Source organism: Moschus berezovskii, chromosome 20 (genome assembly GCF_049115385.1).
Source record: "Moschus berezovskii isolate FMDL1 chromosome 20, NW_MosBer_1.0, whole genome shotgun sequence".
In the NCBI taxonomy this organism is placed as follows: domain Eukaryota; kingdom Metazoa; phylum Chordata; class Mammalia; order Artiodactyla; family Moschidae; genus Moschus; species Moschus berezovskii.
In genome coordinates, this window is record NC_142479.1 from 31,717,325 (window position 1) to 31,736,043 (window position 18,719).

Here is an 18,719-nt window from a genome sequence, read left to right on the forward strand (position 1 = left end):
TCTTATATGCCAGCAGATGCTTTCTAGGTTACATACAGGAAACAATGGAAAGCAAAATCTGATAAATGCAAGAGCTATATACCAGAGCACTCAATTAGGACACAGCATCTCACCATTAAAATTTCAAATCAAATAAATCAAAAGTTCTTCTCAGTAACATAATATAAATTTTTGAGAGAATGAAATGGAAATATCAATAGTAGGCATATGTGCTTTAATGTACAGATTTGAATACCCATAATTTTTTAGTAAATACTTTTAGTATAAATTTTAAATACAGCATCTTCAGATTATGGTACAATAAACTAAGTAGTAGCAAAGCATAGCAGGTTTTCAACTAGATGAAAAGGAGAAATGCTTACTACAAAAGATTATGTATTACTTGGTAAACATAAAAACCCCCCTCACCAATTATTCAGCTCATAAGACTGGCAAAGCTAAACTTATTTGTTCAATTCTACCTGTTTATTTCGATAAGAAAAAAAAATTCTGCATGTAATAGTTACTCTCAAAACGATCTAAGAAAACACAGAGCAATAAGGTAGACAAAATTAAGATAACTAGAGAAATGGATGAAAGTAAAAGTGAAGTCGCTTAGTCGTGTCCGGCTCTTTGCAGCCCCGTGGATTATAGTCTACCAGACTTCTCCGTCCATGGCATTCTCCAGGCAAGAGTACCGGAGTGGGTTGCCATTTCCTTCTCCAGGGAATCTCGCTGACCCAGGGATCTAACCCAGGTTTCCCACCTTGCAGGCAGACGCTTTACTCTCTGAGCCAGCAGGGAAATGGATAGCGTTTATAAAACTTAGAAACTAGGCTTTAAAGTTTTAGAACACTACACAGCTAGATATTTTGAATAACTCAATTGTAATAGAAAACACAGGATAATTTACTGGGATCACTAGTGAGTATTTTTCAACACATAATACCTACATCATTTAAATAGCTTCCAAACACTGAAGGCTACTAATTTATTTTGTGAGGCAGACAAATGCGGTGCCTGATAAGGACCAAATATAAAAATGAAGGCCAGTCTTCCAACAGGAACATGAAATGATGCTCTTCATCACTAATTTTTAGAGAAATGCAAATCAGAACTACAGTGAGGTACTGTCTCAAGCTGGTCAGAATGGCCATCATTTAAAAAAAACAAAAATCTACAAATAACAGATGCTATAGAGAAAGGGGAATGCTCCTACATTGTTGGTGGGAAAGTAAATTGATGTAGCCACTGTGGAAAACCATATGATTGTTCCTTGAAAAAAACAAAAAAGAGTTGCCAGATGATCCAGTGGTCCCACTGCTGGGCATATATCCAGACACAACTGTAATTCAAAAAGATGCATGTACCCCCTATGTTCACAGCACCAGTGTTTGCAACAGCTAAGACGTGTGCTCATGCGTGCGTGTTCTTTCGCTTCAGTCATGTCCGACTCTTTGCAAGTCTATGGACTGTAGCCCATCAGGAGCCTCAGTCCATGGATTCTCCAGGCAAGAATACTGGAGTGGCTTGCCATGCCTTCCTCCAAGGGATCTTCCCGACCCAGGGATTGAACCCTCATCTCCTGCATTGGAGGTGGATTCTTTACCACTGAGCCCCCGGGGAAACCCAGCCAAGGTATAGAAACAACCTAAGTGCCCATCAACGAATGAATAAAGAAGATGTGGTCCATATATACAATGGAATACCATAGAAAGAATGAAATAATGCCATTTGCAGCATCATGAATGGACCTGGAGATTATCATAGTAAGTGAAGTAAGTCAGAAAGACAAATACCATATGATGTCACTTATATGTGGAATCTAAAATATGACACAAATGAATGTATATACAAAACAGAAACAGACCCACAGACATAGAGAATAGACTTGTGGTTGCTAAAGGGAGGGTGGGTAAGTGAGGGATGGATTGGGAGTTTGGGATTAGCTGATGCAAATTATTATATATGGAATGGATAAACAAGATCCTGCATATAGCAAGGAATTATGTTCAATATTCTGTGATAAGCCATAGTGAAAAACAATATGAAAATGTGTGTGTGTGTGTATATGTATAACTAACTCACTTGACTTTACAGCAGAAATTAACACAACATTGTAACTCAACTATACTTAAAATGTTTTATAAAAAGACTAGTCTTGATGAACGAAAAAAATGTAAAATAATGTAAATAGAATGCATATCAAAAGGTATTCAACATTAAAAAAAATTACCAAGATCAAGTGAGATTTAGTATGGAAATTCATGATTGCTTTAGTGTAAGAAAAACTGTTATCTTAGTTCATTTCATTATTGGGAGAAATGATAAAATCAGTTAAACCAACATTCAAGATATAATATTCTAGGCACTGAGCAGATACAATAAAACATTTAGTTTTAAAGAGAGAATTCTTGTTCTCAAGGATTTATAACCTGGTAACTTAGAAGTGAAAATTAGTGGAAATGATTATCCCTCCAAAATATTTTTAAGAGATTCTAAAAATATTTTATAAAAATCACTCACTTCCGACAACTCTAAAATATATAAAGGAAATAAGTTTTCTTTATATTAAAAAGTTTTCCCTATATATTTTGTCACTAAAACTTGACATCAGCCCAAATGGAAAAGTAGGGGCATCTTCCATTAAAAAACAAACAAACAAAAATCTCGTATCAGTTATCAGCCAGTTTAAAAAAATGATGTAAAGAAACACAGGAAGGAAATTAAATGATCACAATGCACATAATAATTACATACCTAGAAAATTTAACTCAACAGCATAGTGATTGAATTTAGTTTCAGTTTTTCAATTAATGTATATTACTGTATTTTAACAATAGATTATATAATAATAAACATACACTTATTTACAGTGTTACATATTAAACACTTTTTTGGCAATGCATTTCTAGTGTTTTTTAAAAAATAACATTTACATAGTTACTACTGCAGATGGTGACTGCAGCCATGAAATTAAAAGACGCTTACTCCTTGGAAGGAAAGTTATGACCAACCTAGACAGCATATTAAAAAACAGAGACATTACTTTGCCAACAAAGGTCCGTCTAGTCAAGGCTATGGTTTTTCCAGTGGTCATGTATGGATGTGAGAGTTGGACTGTGAAGAAAGCTGAGTGCCGAAGAATTGATGCTTTAGAACTGTGGTGTTGGAGAAGACTCTTGAGAGTCCCTTGGACTGCAAGGAGATCATTCCTGGGTGTTCATTGGAAGGACTGATGCTGAAGCTGAAACTCCAGTACTTTGGCCACCCAATGCGAAGAGCTGACTTATTTGAAAAGACCCTGATGCTGGGAAAGATTGAAGGCAGGAGGAGAAGGAGACGACAGAGGATGAGATGGTTGGATGGCGTCACCGACTCAATGGACATGAGTTTGGGTAAACTCCGGGAGTTGGTGATGGACAGAGAGGCCTGGCGTGCTACAGTCCATGAGGTCTCAAAGAGTGGGACACGACTGAGCGACTGAACTGAACTTTGTTTTATCTATTTTATATATTCTTATATAAGAAGGATTATACGGTGTTCATCTTTCTTTGCAAGTTTACTTGGCCAGGTGACGTAGAGGTGTCCCCAGCAGCAGTAACAAAAATCAAAGCACTAGATGGAGTATGAGTTTCTTTCTAGATGACACCACCCATGACAGTCTCACAGGACCAGGACACAAAATCCCTTGCCCCCCAGAGTCAGTTGAAACGTTCCCTATTTGGCAGTTACAAAGATTGGGGCACTAGACATGATACTTTAGCCTAATGTGTATATGTGAACAACAAAACTTCAACGGCAAACATTTAGAATTTAGAATAAATGAAGTCTTATACCGTCATGGGAGGGCCAAATATACTAAGATCCCGTGTTTACCTGAGGTGTTTAATATTTAACCATGTAAGATACATATCTTAAAACCTTGCCACCAGCAACATCAGTATCATGTGGAAGCTTGTTTTAAATGCAGAACCTCATTTCACCACCCCAGACATGCAAATCAATCTTCATTCAAAGACTTTAAGAATTCTGGGTAATTCTTATGTACCTTAAGTTATGAAAGCACTGTGATTAAAGCAATAGTTCTTGAATCTGGGTAAAAGTCAAAGGCAGCTGGGAACTTTTAAAAATACAAATTCTTAGGAAGTAATGAAATAGTGTTGTTTTGTGTTCCTGTTTCTTGTTGTAAAGCCTACCAGTTGATTCTGATACGCTAAATTTGATGGTAGCTGCTTTAAAGAATTTTATTAAATGGCAATAGTCTGTATATGAAAAAGTTATGACCTGTTGAGTGATAATTATCAGGTAGTATTGGTTGAAAAGTAAACCATGGAACAAAGTGGCAGTTCCAAAAATTGATTCATGGTTTATATTGTTATAAACTATGCATTGCATTCATTATAGGGATTTCCAAATGAATTAGAGGTGAGCAAAACACTGGTATTAAAAGAAAAAGAAAGAAGTTATGATTTTTCTGTATTCTTTGAGTTGATGTATGAGATCTGTGTGGGTAAATGGAAAAACTGTATAAATATCAAGGGGGAAAATTATATTGCTTGAAATCACAATAGGGCCTAGAATATTGTAAACTGTTCTGAGGTGATGATTTGTTTTAATAGTGTTAGTGAGGCATAATTTACATACTGTAACATTCACCCATCATGAGTATGTAATTCTGTAATTTTTAGTAAATTTCTACTGTTATGCAGTCATTACTACAACCCAATTTTGGAACATTTTCATCACCCCCAAAACTTAACCATTTTGTAGTCAGTCACTCATTCCATTTCCCAATCCTGAGCAACCAGTGATATGCTTTCTGTCTCTCTGAAAGTCTCATCCAAAAATTTCTTATAAATGTTATCATATATTGTGTGGTCTTTTGTGTTTGGCTTCTCTCAGTAGCATAATGCTTGAGGTTTAGCCATTTAAGTAGTAGTTTATAAGGAAGTAGTAGTTTGTTCCTTTTTATTCTGTTGTATCAAAATTCTCCAAGCCAGGCTTCAGCAGTATGTAAACCGTGAACTCCCAGATGTTCAAGCAGGTTTTAGAAAAGGCAGAGGCACCAGAGATCAAATTGCCAACAGCCGCTGGATCTTGGAGAAAGCAAGAGAGTTTCAGAAAAACATCTATTTCTGCTTCATTGACTATGCCAAAGCCTTTGACTGTGTCGATCACAAGAAACTGTGGAACATTCTGAAAGAGATGGGAATACCAGACCACCTGACCTGCCTCTTGAGAAACCTGTATGCAGGTCAGGAAGCAACAGTTAGAACTGGACATGGAACAACAGACTGGTTCCAAATAGGAAAAGGTGTACGTCAAGGTTGTATATTGTCACCTTGCTTATTTAACTTATATGCAGAGTACATCATGAGGAACGCTGGGCTGGAAGAAGCACAAGCTGGAATCAAGATTGCCGGGAGAAATATCAATAACCTCAGATATGCAGATGACACTACCCTTATGGCAGAAAGTGAAGAGGAACTCAAAAGCCTCTTGATGAAAGTGAAAGAGGAGAGTGAAAAGGTTGGTTTGAAGCTCAACATTCAGAAAACAAAGATCATGGCATCTGGTCCCATCACTTCATGGGAAATAGATGGAAAAGCAATGGAAACATTGTCAGACTTTGTTTTTTTGGGCTTCAAAATCACTGCAGATGCTGATTGCAGCCATGAAATTAAAAGACGCTTGCTCCTTGGAAGGAAAGTTATGACCAACCTAGATAGTATATTAAAAAGCAGAGACATTACTTTGCCAACCAAGGTCCGCCTAGTCAAGGCAGTGGTTTTTCCCGTGGTCATGTATGGATGTGAGAGTTGGACTGGGAAGAAGGCTGATCGCCGAAGAATCGATGCTTTTGAACTGTGGTGTTGGAGAAGACTCTTGAGAGTCCCTTATACTGCAAGGAGATCCAACCAGTCCATCCTAAAGGAGATCAATCCTGGATGTTCATTGGAGGGACTGATGCTAAAGCTGAAACTGCAATACTTTAGCCACCTCATGAGACGAGTTGACTCACTGGAAAAGACTCTGATGCTGGGAAAGGTTGGGGGCGGGAGGAGAAGGGGACGACCGAGAATGAGATGGCTGGATGGCATCACCGACTCTGTGGACATGAGTTTGAGTGTACTCCGGGAGTTGGTGATGGACAGGGAGGCCTGGCGTGCTGTGATTCATGGGGTCGCGGAGAGTCGGACACGACTGAGCGACTGAACTGAACTGAACTGAACTGATAGATACTATAGCATAGTTTGTTTTCCATTCACTAGTTGATGGATTTGACTCCAGTTTTTTAGGCTATAATACTGCTATGAATATTCACGTAGAAATCTTTGTGTGAACATATATTTTCATTTCCCTTATGTAAATATATGAGTAGATTTGCTGGATCATATGGTAAGTTTATTTTATCTTTTTCAGAAACAACCAAACTGCTTTCCAAAGTGGATGCTTTCCAAAGTGGATTTTACATTTCCACCAGTCATATGTGAGGGTTCCTGTTTTGATTGGAATTAAACTGAATCTGTAGATCACTATGGAAAGATTGCTGTCTTAACATTGAGTTTTCCAATTCATGAATATAAAGTGTTCTCTCTGTCTTTTGAAATCTTTTGTAATTTATTTCAGCAATATTTTGTAGTTTGCAGTATGTACATATTACATTTCTTTTGTCAAACTTCTTCCATTAGGTATTTTATTCAATTCTGTTGTGAATAGAATTGTTTTCTTAATTTCATTTTCAGGCTGTTCATTACTGGCACGTAGAAAATAATGGGTTTGTATAACAATCTTGTATCCTGCAACCTTGATAAACCTGTTTGTTCAAGTACTGTTTTTGTGTATTTGTGAGGATTTTTTACATAGAGGATCATGTCATCTGCAAATAAAACCAGTTTTATTTCTTCCTTTCCAATTCAGATGTTTTAAAAAATAGAAAATGGAGGTGTGCTTTCTCCACTGAGGAGAACCTCTAGTAAAATTCAGATAGACATGGCTGGAGCTGACAGCTTTGCCTTGTTCCTTGACCTTAGGGTGAAGCATTCAGTCTCATTTTGAAGAAAGGTATTAGCTGTTTTTCAGGTTGTGCCCTTTATCAGGTTGAAGAATTTTTCTCTCTTCAGTTTGTTGAATGTTTATTTGTTTGTTTGTTTTTATCATGAATAGAGGTTGGATTTTATGTTACTTGATCGGATTTCCTACTTGTGGGCAAAATGATGTCTCTGCTTTTTAATACACTGTCTAGGTTTGTCATAGCTTTCCTCAAAGGAGTAAGCATCACATCTTCTAATTCTGTCTTTGAGAGTGGATGTTGAAACCTCCAGTTCAGTTCAGTCACTCAGGTGTGTCTGACTCTTTGGGACCGCATGGACTGCAGCACGCCAGGCCTCCCTGTCCACCACCAACTCCCGGAGTTTATTCAAACTCGTCCATTGAGTCAGTGATGCCATTCAACCATCTCATCCTCTGTCGTCTCCTTCTCCTCCTTCCTTCAGTCTTTCCCAGCAGCAGGGTCTTTTCCAGTGGGTCAGTTCTTCGCATCAGGTGGCCAAAGTATTGGAGTTTCAGCTTTATCATTAGTCCTTCCAATGAATATTCAGGGCTGATTTCCTTTAGGATGGACTGGATTTCCTTGCAGTCCAAGGGACTCTCAAGAGTCTTCTCCAACACCACAGTTCAAGAGCATCAATTCTTTGGTGCTCAGCTGAAGTTCACAGTTCATGTACTGTTGAAGCCTGGCTTGGAGGATTTTGAGTATTACTTTTCTAGCATGTGAGATGAGTGTAATTGCGTGGTAGTTTGAACATTCTTCTTTGGGATTGAAATGAAAACTGACCTTTTCCATTCCTGTGGCCACTGCTGAGTTTTCCAAATTTTCTGGCATATTGAGTTCAGCACTTTCACAGCATCATCTTTTAGGATTTGAAATAGCTCAACTGGAATTCCATCAGCTCCACTAACTTTGTTCTTAATGATGCTTCCAAATATAATTAATTGATTGAATTTGTATTTGCCTTTTTGCTATAGTATTTGTTGTCTTACGTATCTCATGTTTCTTTTGTTGCTGCAGTCTTCCTTTATATCTTTTGTCTTAAAAAAGTTCATATTTCAAAAATGTATTCCTGTGTTAACTGTTTTTCATTTCACTTTTAACTCTTGATTTTTTTTTAATCCTCTTTTGGTTTTTTTAGTTATTTTCTTATTGATTGTTCCAGGAATTGCAGTATGCATCTTAATTTCTGAACTGTCTATATCAGATTAATACTATTTTAATTCTGGTAAAATGCAACAACTTTGCTCCAGTATAGCTCAGTTTCCTCCCCGATTGTGCTATTATTGTCATAGATATATTACATCTATGTTTATTAAAACCAGCAGTTGTTCTGTTTATCCACATATTTGCTATTTTGCCGCCTTCCCCCTCCACTCCTACCACTGCAGTTAGTGTTCCACTGCCGTCTAGTCTTTATTATATCTGATGAAAAGTTGATCATTGTCTTCATTTTCTCATTATTTTCTATTTCAATAATTAGCCTTTGTCTTTAACTTGATCTATGGTTGACTGTGAAGTGCTTAGGTGCAGAACTCTTGTGTTTGAGCTTTGTATATTATTCATGAGATTTGGAAATTTTTTAACCATTGTTTCTTCAATTTTTTTTTTCTGCCCCTTCCTTTCACAGTACTCGCATTAGATGTATGTTGGTACATTCACTTTTACTGCATAGGTCTCTGAGTCTCTGTTCATTTTTTTTCAAACCTTTTCATCTCTTGAGACGAATAGTTCTTGAGATTGTGTGATTTCTATGGATCTCTCTTTTTGTTCACTTTTTTTTTTTTTCTTCTGCTATCTCAAATCTGCTTTGGGTCCATATAGTAAGTTTTTCGTTCCTAATATTGTACTTTTCAACTTTTAGAGTTTGAGTTCCTTTTTTGTAACTTTCTATTTCTGTATTATTGTCATCATATTTTTCTTTAATTCTTTGAACATGTTTATAATTGATTTTGAAATTTTTCTGAATACAGTATCTGGACCCACTCAGAAATAGTTTCTTTTGGCTGCTTTTCTCTCTGAATGGGTCACATTTTCCTTTGTGTGTGTATGTGTTTTAACATGTAATTTGTTTTGTTAAAACTGGACATATTTGGTAATATATTGTAACAGCCCTGGATCTGATTTCTCTTCAGCCGTCCTCCCTCCTCTCTCTGAAGGTTGTCATTATTGCTGTTATTATATTTGTTTGCTTAATATCTAAGTAACTTAACTTAATATGCCAGACGTTTTTATTTTTTACCCTAGCCTTCTTGGGGTCACATAGCTTAGCAGTCAGCTAAGCTAAAAGTTGTGCTCAAACATACTGTTCCAGTAAGGCTTCTACCCGATGCTGAGCATCTGTGAGTGTATTAGGGTGTTCATCAGGTTTTCAAGAATGCCTCAGTTTTTACTTTCTGCTAAGCTTCCCATTTTCCCTTTATATGTAGGAAGCCTCCTAGTCAGCCCTCGATAAGTAGTTTAGGACCTCTGCAGTCAACCTCCAGAGTTTACCAAGCCCCCTGTGGCTCTCATTTCTAGAATCTCCTTATTAAATTTCTGGATTTCTGTTAGTCTGCACCTCTTCCCAACTGAGACAGTAGGCTCAGGCTAGCAGAGCTGTAAACTTCATCTGTTCTTTTCTAGTTGGGTTTAATGGTTTTACTGTCAGTGCCACTGGGTGTGAGGTTTTGCCTTCCATTTCAAATCACTTCAGCAACCTCAGACAGTGAAGCCATCGGTTTCTGTGGCCAGCCCTGCTCAGGTACAACTGCTGTGTAGAGTGTCTTGGGGTGGGGGGTGGATAAGGAGTAACCCCAAACAATAACACCTCTGACTCCCTCTGTTCTTACCCAAAGCTCCACATTTTTCATAAACACTTTTAAATTTGTCACTTGACTTTAGTTATTTTCTGGAGCCTGGTAATGGTTGTTTCTGGCACATTTGTCCAGTTTTGTAGTAGTTTTATTAGAAGATTTGCTGATTTCTTCAGTTTGCCACAGCTGGGAATCTTGCCTCCTGTTTTGTATTTGCAGTATTTTGGGGTTTGGTTATTTTTAAAAGGCCAACTAATTAAAAACCTGAAGCACATCTATATATTGTAGCTGTTTCAGCATTTTGCTTCACAATAGAAGTTAGGAGATTGTGATTAGATTAGGGGTGGGACTGTAGTTCTGCTATAATTCTGCTGACAGCATTCTGTGGAATGCTCCTTAATAGCATATTCTTGTGTAATGATGAAGAAAACGTTTGTTTTTTTTTTAAAGCAAGCAAATTCTTTTGGAATTCTATCAAAACATAAGGAAGATATTATGTATACTCCTCTCTTCAGAATGAACCAGTGGCACAAGGAAAGGTATGACAGAATCTGTTGGGCTAGTGTAGATGTGTATCTTTATTGGGGGGGCGGGTGGCAGGGAAGGAAGAATCAACCTCTTTAAAAATTACTCATTATATAGATTTCAATCTAAAATGCTTTTTTAATGCCCACATTTAATTGGGAGGTTAGCCTTTACCTTTTTACTTATATAATAACACACAGAAAGAATACAAAATAAAACATACAACTCAGTGATTTATCACAGAGCGCACACCTCTAGCCAGCATCCATATGAGAAATAGGACATTGGCAGCATCCAGAAGTCCTCTCTGCTCTGCCCCCATCATTAAGTAACCCCCTTCAACATAACCATTGTCCTTACTTTTTTAGTAACCACTTCCTTTTTCAATAGTTTCTATTGCTTAAGTATGTATCCCTAAACCTTAAGAGTTTAACTTTGCTTATACTTTTTATATAGAAATCTTACTGTTCATTTGTGACTGTTTTCTTTGGCTCAAATTGTGTTGGTGAGATTTGTCTATGTTGTTGCATATAGAAGTAGTTCATTTCAGTTGCTGTAAAATATTCCATTATGTGAATATACAACAGTTTATCTGTTTTACTGTGCATGGGTATTTGAGTTGTTTCCAGTTTTAAGGGTATTACAAATATGGCTGCCATGAACACACACACTTGTTTGTATTTTAGTGTATAGGTGCACACATTCCTTTTGGGTGTATACCAAGAGTTAAATTGCTGGGTTCCAGTATGGATTTATTTTCATTTTAGTATATAAAACCAACCTGTTTCCCACAGTGATTCTATAAATTTACACTTCTGCTAGCAATGTATTAGGATTGACATTGCATCACATCTTCACCAAACATTTGGTATTATCAGACTTTTAAACATCAGCCATTTTGGTGGTTCAGTCATACTTTCTCTTTGGTTTTAATTTTCATTTCCCAGATGACTAATGAGGTTAAGCTCCTTTTCATATGTTTATTGGCCATTTGAATTAATCCTTTTTTGTGGTGAAATGCCTTTCCAAGTCTTTTTAAAAAATTGATTCTTAAGAGTTCTGTATGTAACTGGATAAGAACCCTTTGTTCCTTTTTTGCTACCCTAGCCTTACTCCTAAAAGGCTCCTAAAGCCCTTTATTAGCAGAAGTTGGAACAACCGAAACATGGTTTGCAGACTCTGAGCCTCAGTATTATAGAGCAATGTTTAGATGGATAGTTTTGAAGCTGAGAAGTTCTTGCTTAAGACAGCTGTTCTGTCTGCATAGCCAGCTTTATGATAAACCAAATGTCTATATATGGGAGAATCTATTTCTGCGCCATATTTCTGTTTCATTGGACTGTTAGACTGGCTAAATTACCGTGGCTTTATAGTAAGTCTTCATATCTGGGAGAGCAATTTTCCCTTCTCATTCTTTTTCAAGAGTGTCTTAGCTTTCCTTGGCTAAGTTTCCATAAAAACTTTTATACTAATTTGTCTAGTTTTACAAAATGAAAACCATTTTATGTTTTGAATTTCACTCGAGTCTATAAATCAATTTGGGGAGAATTGAAATTTTCACAGTATTAAATAGCTTTCTAATTCATGAATATGGTATATCTCGTCATTATTTATGTCTTTAATTTCTCTCAGTGATGTGTTTTCAGTACTTTTATGTAGAAGTCTTGCATAACTTTTCTTTAATCCCAGTTTTGGCTATTTCTAACATTATTATAAATTTTAAATATTTTTTGACTTTAATTTTTTTATTTTGCAATTTTGCAAACATACTTTTTCTTTACTTATGAATAATTAGATCCCATTAACCAGGCTTCCCAGGTGGCTCAGTGGTAAAAAATCTGCCTGCCAGTGTAGGAGATGCAGATTCGATCCCTGGGTCAGGAAGATCCCCTGGAAAAGGAAATGGCAACCCACTCCAGTATTTTTTGCCTGGGAAACCCCATGGGCAGAGAGGCTTGGTGGGCTACAGATCACAGGGTCCTAAAAGAGTAGAACTTGACTCAGAGACTAAACAACAACAACCTACCACTCAGTTTCAGTAACTTTAAGATTTGCTTCATTTCAACAATCTTTATTGCTGAAGTATTTTAAAACAAATCTTAGATCTTATATCATTTCACTTATGTATACATAAGAGTATACATCTCTAGAAAATAGGGAAATTTAATTTACAATCATAATTTTAAACCATATTCAGATTTTCCCTTTTATTCCAAAAAAGACTTTATTGTTGGTATGTTCAGTTTGCTTTTAACTAATAGCATATTGAGACTTATAGTTTATGTTATTAAAATATTAGTTTAACCACTAAAATATTAATATCAAATGGTAAAGCATTCTCTTTGGCAATTAAAAACAAAACTTTTTCTGATGATGTGCACAATTTATTACAGTTTTTGACATTGGTAAAGCCATAATCCTATAAATGTACCATGTGAATAAAACTGTCCTTTTCTTTCATTTTACATCTTCTACATTTATAAAACTAATGTGCAACAAAAATTGCCATTCTTTAATTTAAAAAAAAAGCTTTATATTCATCATTGATCCTGTTACTGAATACATATCTTTCATGAAGTCATCAATGGTATTAAAAGCAAGTACATCTTTGTGTGACGTAGTTTTAGCTTTGGTTACCCTTTGTGACCTTCTCTTGCCCAAAGTTAAAATGCAAGAAGGAGTTGCAGTTGTGAATTATTTTCCTTTGTGGCTTTGTACAGATACCTTTCCTTCATTGCAACTGGTTTCCTCCCCATACAGTATTCACAGGTCTGTTTCTAGGAGAAGATGGTAGCTAGTGGACCCTGAAAATTTCCTAGACTTGGCAGACTAGGATGTGTCATGATCACCCTCTAACATTGAAAAGACAGTGTGGCAGCTTTTGTGCAGTCAGGTCAGACTCTTAGAGAGATATTTGACAGTGACTGAGAGGGAAAGAGTCTCTATGTCTGTTAGCATCTACAGTAAGGTTGGAACTAATTAATTCATGATCTCAAGCACCATAAAATATTCCCAAGACAATAATTAGCATTAAATAATTTTTCACCTATAGTTTAACTTATTCAGTGACTTTTGGAATGGGGAGTTGAGGAGGCCTTAAAGTTAGATCTTACAATAACAAGTATTTGAAAGTAAATATGACTGCTTGGTATTGGATGGCTTACCTATTCTTTATTCTTCCTCCTTTTTTAGCACCCCCGGGTGTCTCACTACATATCAGAATGGCTCTGTGCTCACTCCCATCTGCTGGGATCATTGCTATTTATACTTACTTAAGCACAGAGATAGAGGATGTTTAAGTTCCTCTTTAACTCTTTCTGTTAAATGTAGCTATTTTGCTTCTCCCAATCAGTAATATTAGGATATGAGAAAAAAGAATGAACTGTTTCACTGCTTGGTTTGGCTATTGAATAATACCTTTTTTCCTTGTAATTTTCAGATTAACAAATTGGGGGATCATTTATTTTATAAATATCTTGAATAAAATGAAAAAGTTTGCTTTCTCACGTATAGAGCTAACTCAGCAAATACCAAATTTGGATAAACATTTTAAAAGAAGAACCAACATCAGAAAAACCCAGCTGATGGAACAGATTATCTAAATATGAAAGATGAGAAACCTTTTTAATGTGTTTTTGGGTGGGGGCAGGAAAGCTTAGGAGATTTGTTCTTCTAAATACTATAGTTTGCAACTCTGTAAATTATGTCAGAGTGCACACAGACTAGAGCTTGTTGAAGATCTGGTTAGAAAAATGAAAGAATCATATAAATTCCATATAATATTCCATATTCTTTAACCTGTAGTGTCCATGAACATATAATAAGTACTGAGGACAAATAAACATTTTCTATATTTATTTGTTGTGAAAAATTTTGTCTCATAGTTTTTGCTATTGTTTTCTCAACAGACTTTATCTAAATACAAGTAAAAATAACTTTTAAGGAAGTAAATCCCATGAATGTGAAGGCAATAATCTAAATATTTAGAGTGTAGTTAGGAAGTTCTCCTGAAGAGAAGGGTTGGCTACCCACTCCAGTATTCTTGCCTGGAGAATTCCATAGACAGAGTAGCCTGGTGGGCTACAGTGTAGGGGGTTGCAGAGAGTCTAACACGGCTGAGCACTAACACTTAGGAAGTTCTGTTACTGAGATGTGTATTATATTGGTACAGTTGACATAGTAACTGTAGTGTATGTAACAAAAAATAGAGGACTGCTGATTACAAGTTAATGTGGCCAGAATTAGAAAAATTTCTTAATCCAAGTTGAAGCATTCTCATTATAAATCATTATTATTTTTGTTGGATAGTTAAAAACCTATATCAGAGCCATGAACTTTAAAACTGCTAAAATATATAGAGGGGAAAGATTCTTTATATACAGTGAATGAAGAGCATTAATTTCTGGGAGATTCTTGCTGATTAGTTATACTAATTAAAAGATGTTGTAATGTAACATTCTATTACCTGAAAATTATCCCCAATAATAACTTTTACTCTTGTTTCATTTCAACCCTTCTGCTTGTCAGTAATACAAGCAGATTTGTGGCACTGGTCTCAGCTTCCTGGGATTAAGAAAACTCTGCAACAAAACAACCACACCAGATCTAAAAGGCTTCCTGTTTTGGTAGTGTACTCTTTTGACTGACTCTGTATCTGTCTGAAGAATGTCTCGTGAATTCTTGTGGCTGTTTAAAAAACAGTTGAACCTATATTCTAAATTCAGAGAAGGATTGATGAACCCGAGAAGATATAAGAAAGGATTCTTTCTCACAACCCTTAAAACTTTCTTTGTTTTTGTTTTTCTCTTTTGAAAACTTATAAGTGTTTACAGAATCAAATGTTAATTTAAAACTGAGGAAGTGCCTGTTAGTATAACTGGAATGCCTGTGAAGGTGAGCAGATGAAAGGACAGATGCACTGTTTTATTTAGAGCATATAGTATTTTAGAGAAAGTAACTGGTCATAACTTAATTGTCGGGCAAAGGATAACTCCTTTTTTCTGAAAGGAGGAAAGTTGTCTAAATGTTGTTCATTATCTCTACAGCAGAAGCTTCATTAACAAGTGCAGTCGAAATAACCAGGGTATTGCAGCAGCAGAGAAACTAAGCACAGCAAGCCATTCAGTAACAAAGAAAATAAAAGAATTCCTGTGTAACAGGCTTCCACACACTTATCTGTGTTCTGTGGTACTGTTTGTGCTGAACTAAAGCATCTGCTACCTCAAGTTAAGAGAGAACAAACTCAACATGGCGTGAAATTACTGCACTGCCATTCACATTCATTAGAGTTATATTGTTACCAGCCACAGGCATGACTGGCTTTTGCATGAATAATAAAATGCTGCTTTGTGAATTTTACCTTAAAACATTACAAGAAACGGTACTAACCTTGAGCCAAGCGTGGGTTTATCTTAGAACAGCTTTCCTCACCATGGTAGGGTCAAGACCAGTGAAGTCAGAAGTTGCGAAGAATTTTTGCTGCATGAGGCCTTTGGAAAGGGTATTGTGTTAAATCAATTTACTCATTTTTTAAAATTAATATTGTGCAGGCTAGCTATTATTCAGTTCAGTTCAGTTCAGTTCAGTTCAGTCGCTCAGTCGTGTCCGACCATTAAAAATTACTAAAGTGCCATTTGGCACCATTGTAGTGATCATTGATTCAGGCAATAAAGCTGTCAATGGATGCTAAATGTAGTGGGTCAGAGTTTGATGAAGAATATTTACACAGTTAGACAAAAGGAAAAAATAACTTTACAGTGTAGAAGCCAGAAAGAACACTTCATCCAAATGATCACAGTTATCATCAGTCATGGGAAAAACTGACATCTTGTGCCTACTAAAGTGATGCACTGAGAAGACATCTGGGTCATTCCCATTAAAAAATACATTCCCTAGTGGCTCAGATGGTAAAGAATCTGCCTGCAATGCAGGAGACCCCAGTTAGATCCCATAGTCAGAAAGATCCCCTGGAGAAGGGAATGGCTTCCCACTCCAGTATCCTTGCCTGGAGAATGCCATGGACAGAGGAGCCTGGCGGGCCACAGCCCTTGGGGTTGCAGAGTCGACACAACAGCAGCTAACAGCATCAACTTGAATCTAATCTTAAGAAAATGTCAGACCCAAATTGAGGAGCGGTCTACAAAATAACTGGCCTGTACTCTTCCAAAATAGCAATGTCATAAAAGACAAAGAAATGCTAATTAACTGTCCTCCATTAAAGAAGACTCAAGAGGCAGTGACTACTATACAGTGTGTGATCCAGAATTTCCTTTCCTTGCTGTTTCATTGACTTTTTATCTTCTGGTATCTAGGTACAGAAGTGGGATATTTAAATATGAAAAAAATGTAATAGTCAATATAATATTATATTTGGTTTCTTTCGTATTTTGCTTTCCTGGATTATGTGGATTCTAAGCAGTGCTGTGGATTTTGCTTGGTATTTTTTAAACCACAGTCAAAAATGTTAGGTCTCTTAGCGTAGTTGAATTACATTTCAAGGTATTGAAGAGTTAAAAATGATAATACTTGTTTTACCAAATTTTCTATCAGTGGGAGAAAGTAGAGTCCTCATGCTGTTTTAAAAATACTAGAATGCACCATTTAAGAGTAACGAGAACTCAGGAAAGGAAGTAACAATCACTAAGATAAATTTGTAAAGAAGTGATGATATTCATAAAGAAGTTTAGTATGATTTTTAGACGGTTAAATAAAAGGAATGCTTTATTTTCAGAAAAGTAATTTGATGAGTATCTTATTTCCTTCTGGACAAGAGGAAAAAATAAACTGAGTGATTGTAGTTAAGTAAATGATTAATTGAATAAAGATGGCTTCTAGTATTATATCTGTTGAAGAGCTTTGTCCTCAGTCCTGTTCTAAACTTTAATTAATAACTTAGATAAAGACATTGGTGACATACAGACCAGATTTCAGAATGATAGAAATCTGGGAAGAAGAGCCAAATCATCGAATGACTGAAAGTTAATGGTAGCCGAGAGTGATAATTATCTAGCAAAATAAATCTGACAGGAATGAATTCTACAAAGACAACCAGTCATCCATGATGGATAGAAGGCAAAAAAAAGCTTTAGATTAATTCATGGAAGCTCAGTTAGCCAAATGGCCAATTGGCCATAATTACCAAAAACTTTGACTTAATATGTATCAGCAGGGTCCAGTCAGAAAAGTGGAAAACATGTTAGTACTTCAAACACAGGGAATTGTAATGCAAGGAATTGGCAGTATAGATGTTAGAAGGCTTAAAGAGAGAAAAGGCGTACACTGAGGTATTAGAGAGTAACCACAGAGGCAGCTATCATACCAAGAACTGAGAAACAAAAGGGAAGACATTATCATAACTAAGATGCCACAACCCTAAACTTCCACTCAGCCTTATGAGGGGACATGCTTGTGTCCTGAAATGTCCTAGAAACCTATTACTAAAAGATGTTCATTTACATAAGAAATACTGCAATTGTAGTCTCTACACTGAATTAAAAGTGACCACATTTGGTTCTGAAAATAAAACATAAAACTGATTTTACTTCAATCATGTTAATGTTCTATACTTTTTCCCTCATGTTTAAAGTAGCTTTACCGCTAATAGCCCTTTTGCCTCAGATGTATTGCTAAGTGACCTCTCCGGAAGATTTAAGTTTTTATAGAAATTTAGGAATTTAAAAAAAGAAGCAGCATGGCAATTGAGTTGGGTGTGCTAAACATTCTGTTTGGTTATACTTTTTTTAAAATCTTTTTCACTGATACCTTAAGCATTATTAAGTGGATTTAATATTGAGTGTTTCAACATAAAGTTATCTGTCATATGATGAAACGTTGAAGAGCGAAGTTTGGAATTGATTTCTCTGTCTTTTTTTTCCTCTCCCCCTAAATATTGTGTCTTTAGGTCAGTAACAGATCCAAGAGATGGAAAGAGAGTAGCACTCAAAAAGATGCCCAACGTCTTCCAGAATCTGGTCTCTTGCAAAAGGGTCTTCCGGGAATTGAAGATGTTGTGTTTTTTTAAACATGATAATGTAAGTGAAGTTGGTGTTTGGGATAATTATTTCCTAAGCATGTTTAATTATGTTAGTAAAGAGCAGAAGAGACTTTAAAAGGGTACATTACCATATTAAGGGATTTGGAAACCTGAGACAAAATAGACCTTTTTTGTGAATGAGCAAATTTAAATGAATTCTAGGATTTATTGATTGACAGAAATATTAATTGCAAATGTAAAAAGCAAATGTTAAAACTTAGCTTGGGAACAGTACTAATACTCGACGTAAAAATAGAGTATAATATGTAGTCTGAGTGATTTAAATGGAAGTAACTGGCCCCTGATTTTAAATGCCTTATTTTTATCTTTTAGT

At 36.0% G+C, this 18,719-nt stretch overlaps 1 protein-coding gene across 2 annotated transcripts in view; it reads left to right on the top strand.

The window, feature by feature from the left end:
- NLK (nemo like kinase) overlaps positions 1-18,719 on the top strand; it is a 137,068-nt gene that overhangs the window by 54,346 nt on the left and 64,003 nt on the right. For both annotated transcript variants that reach the window (XR_016035469.1, XM_055401711.2), the window contains exon 2: positions 18,254-18,383. Coding sequence is in view for 1 of the 2 variants with exons in the window: in XM_055401711.2 (XP_055257686.1) it covers positions 18,254-18,383 (130 nt within the window). In the remaining variant the exon portion in view is untranslated. The remainder of the gene's footprint in view (positions 1-18,253; positions 18,384-18,719) is intronic.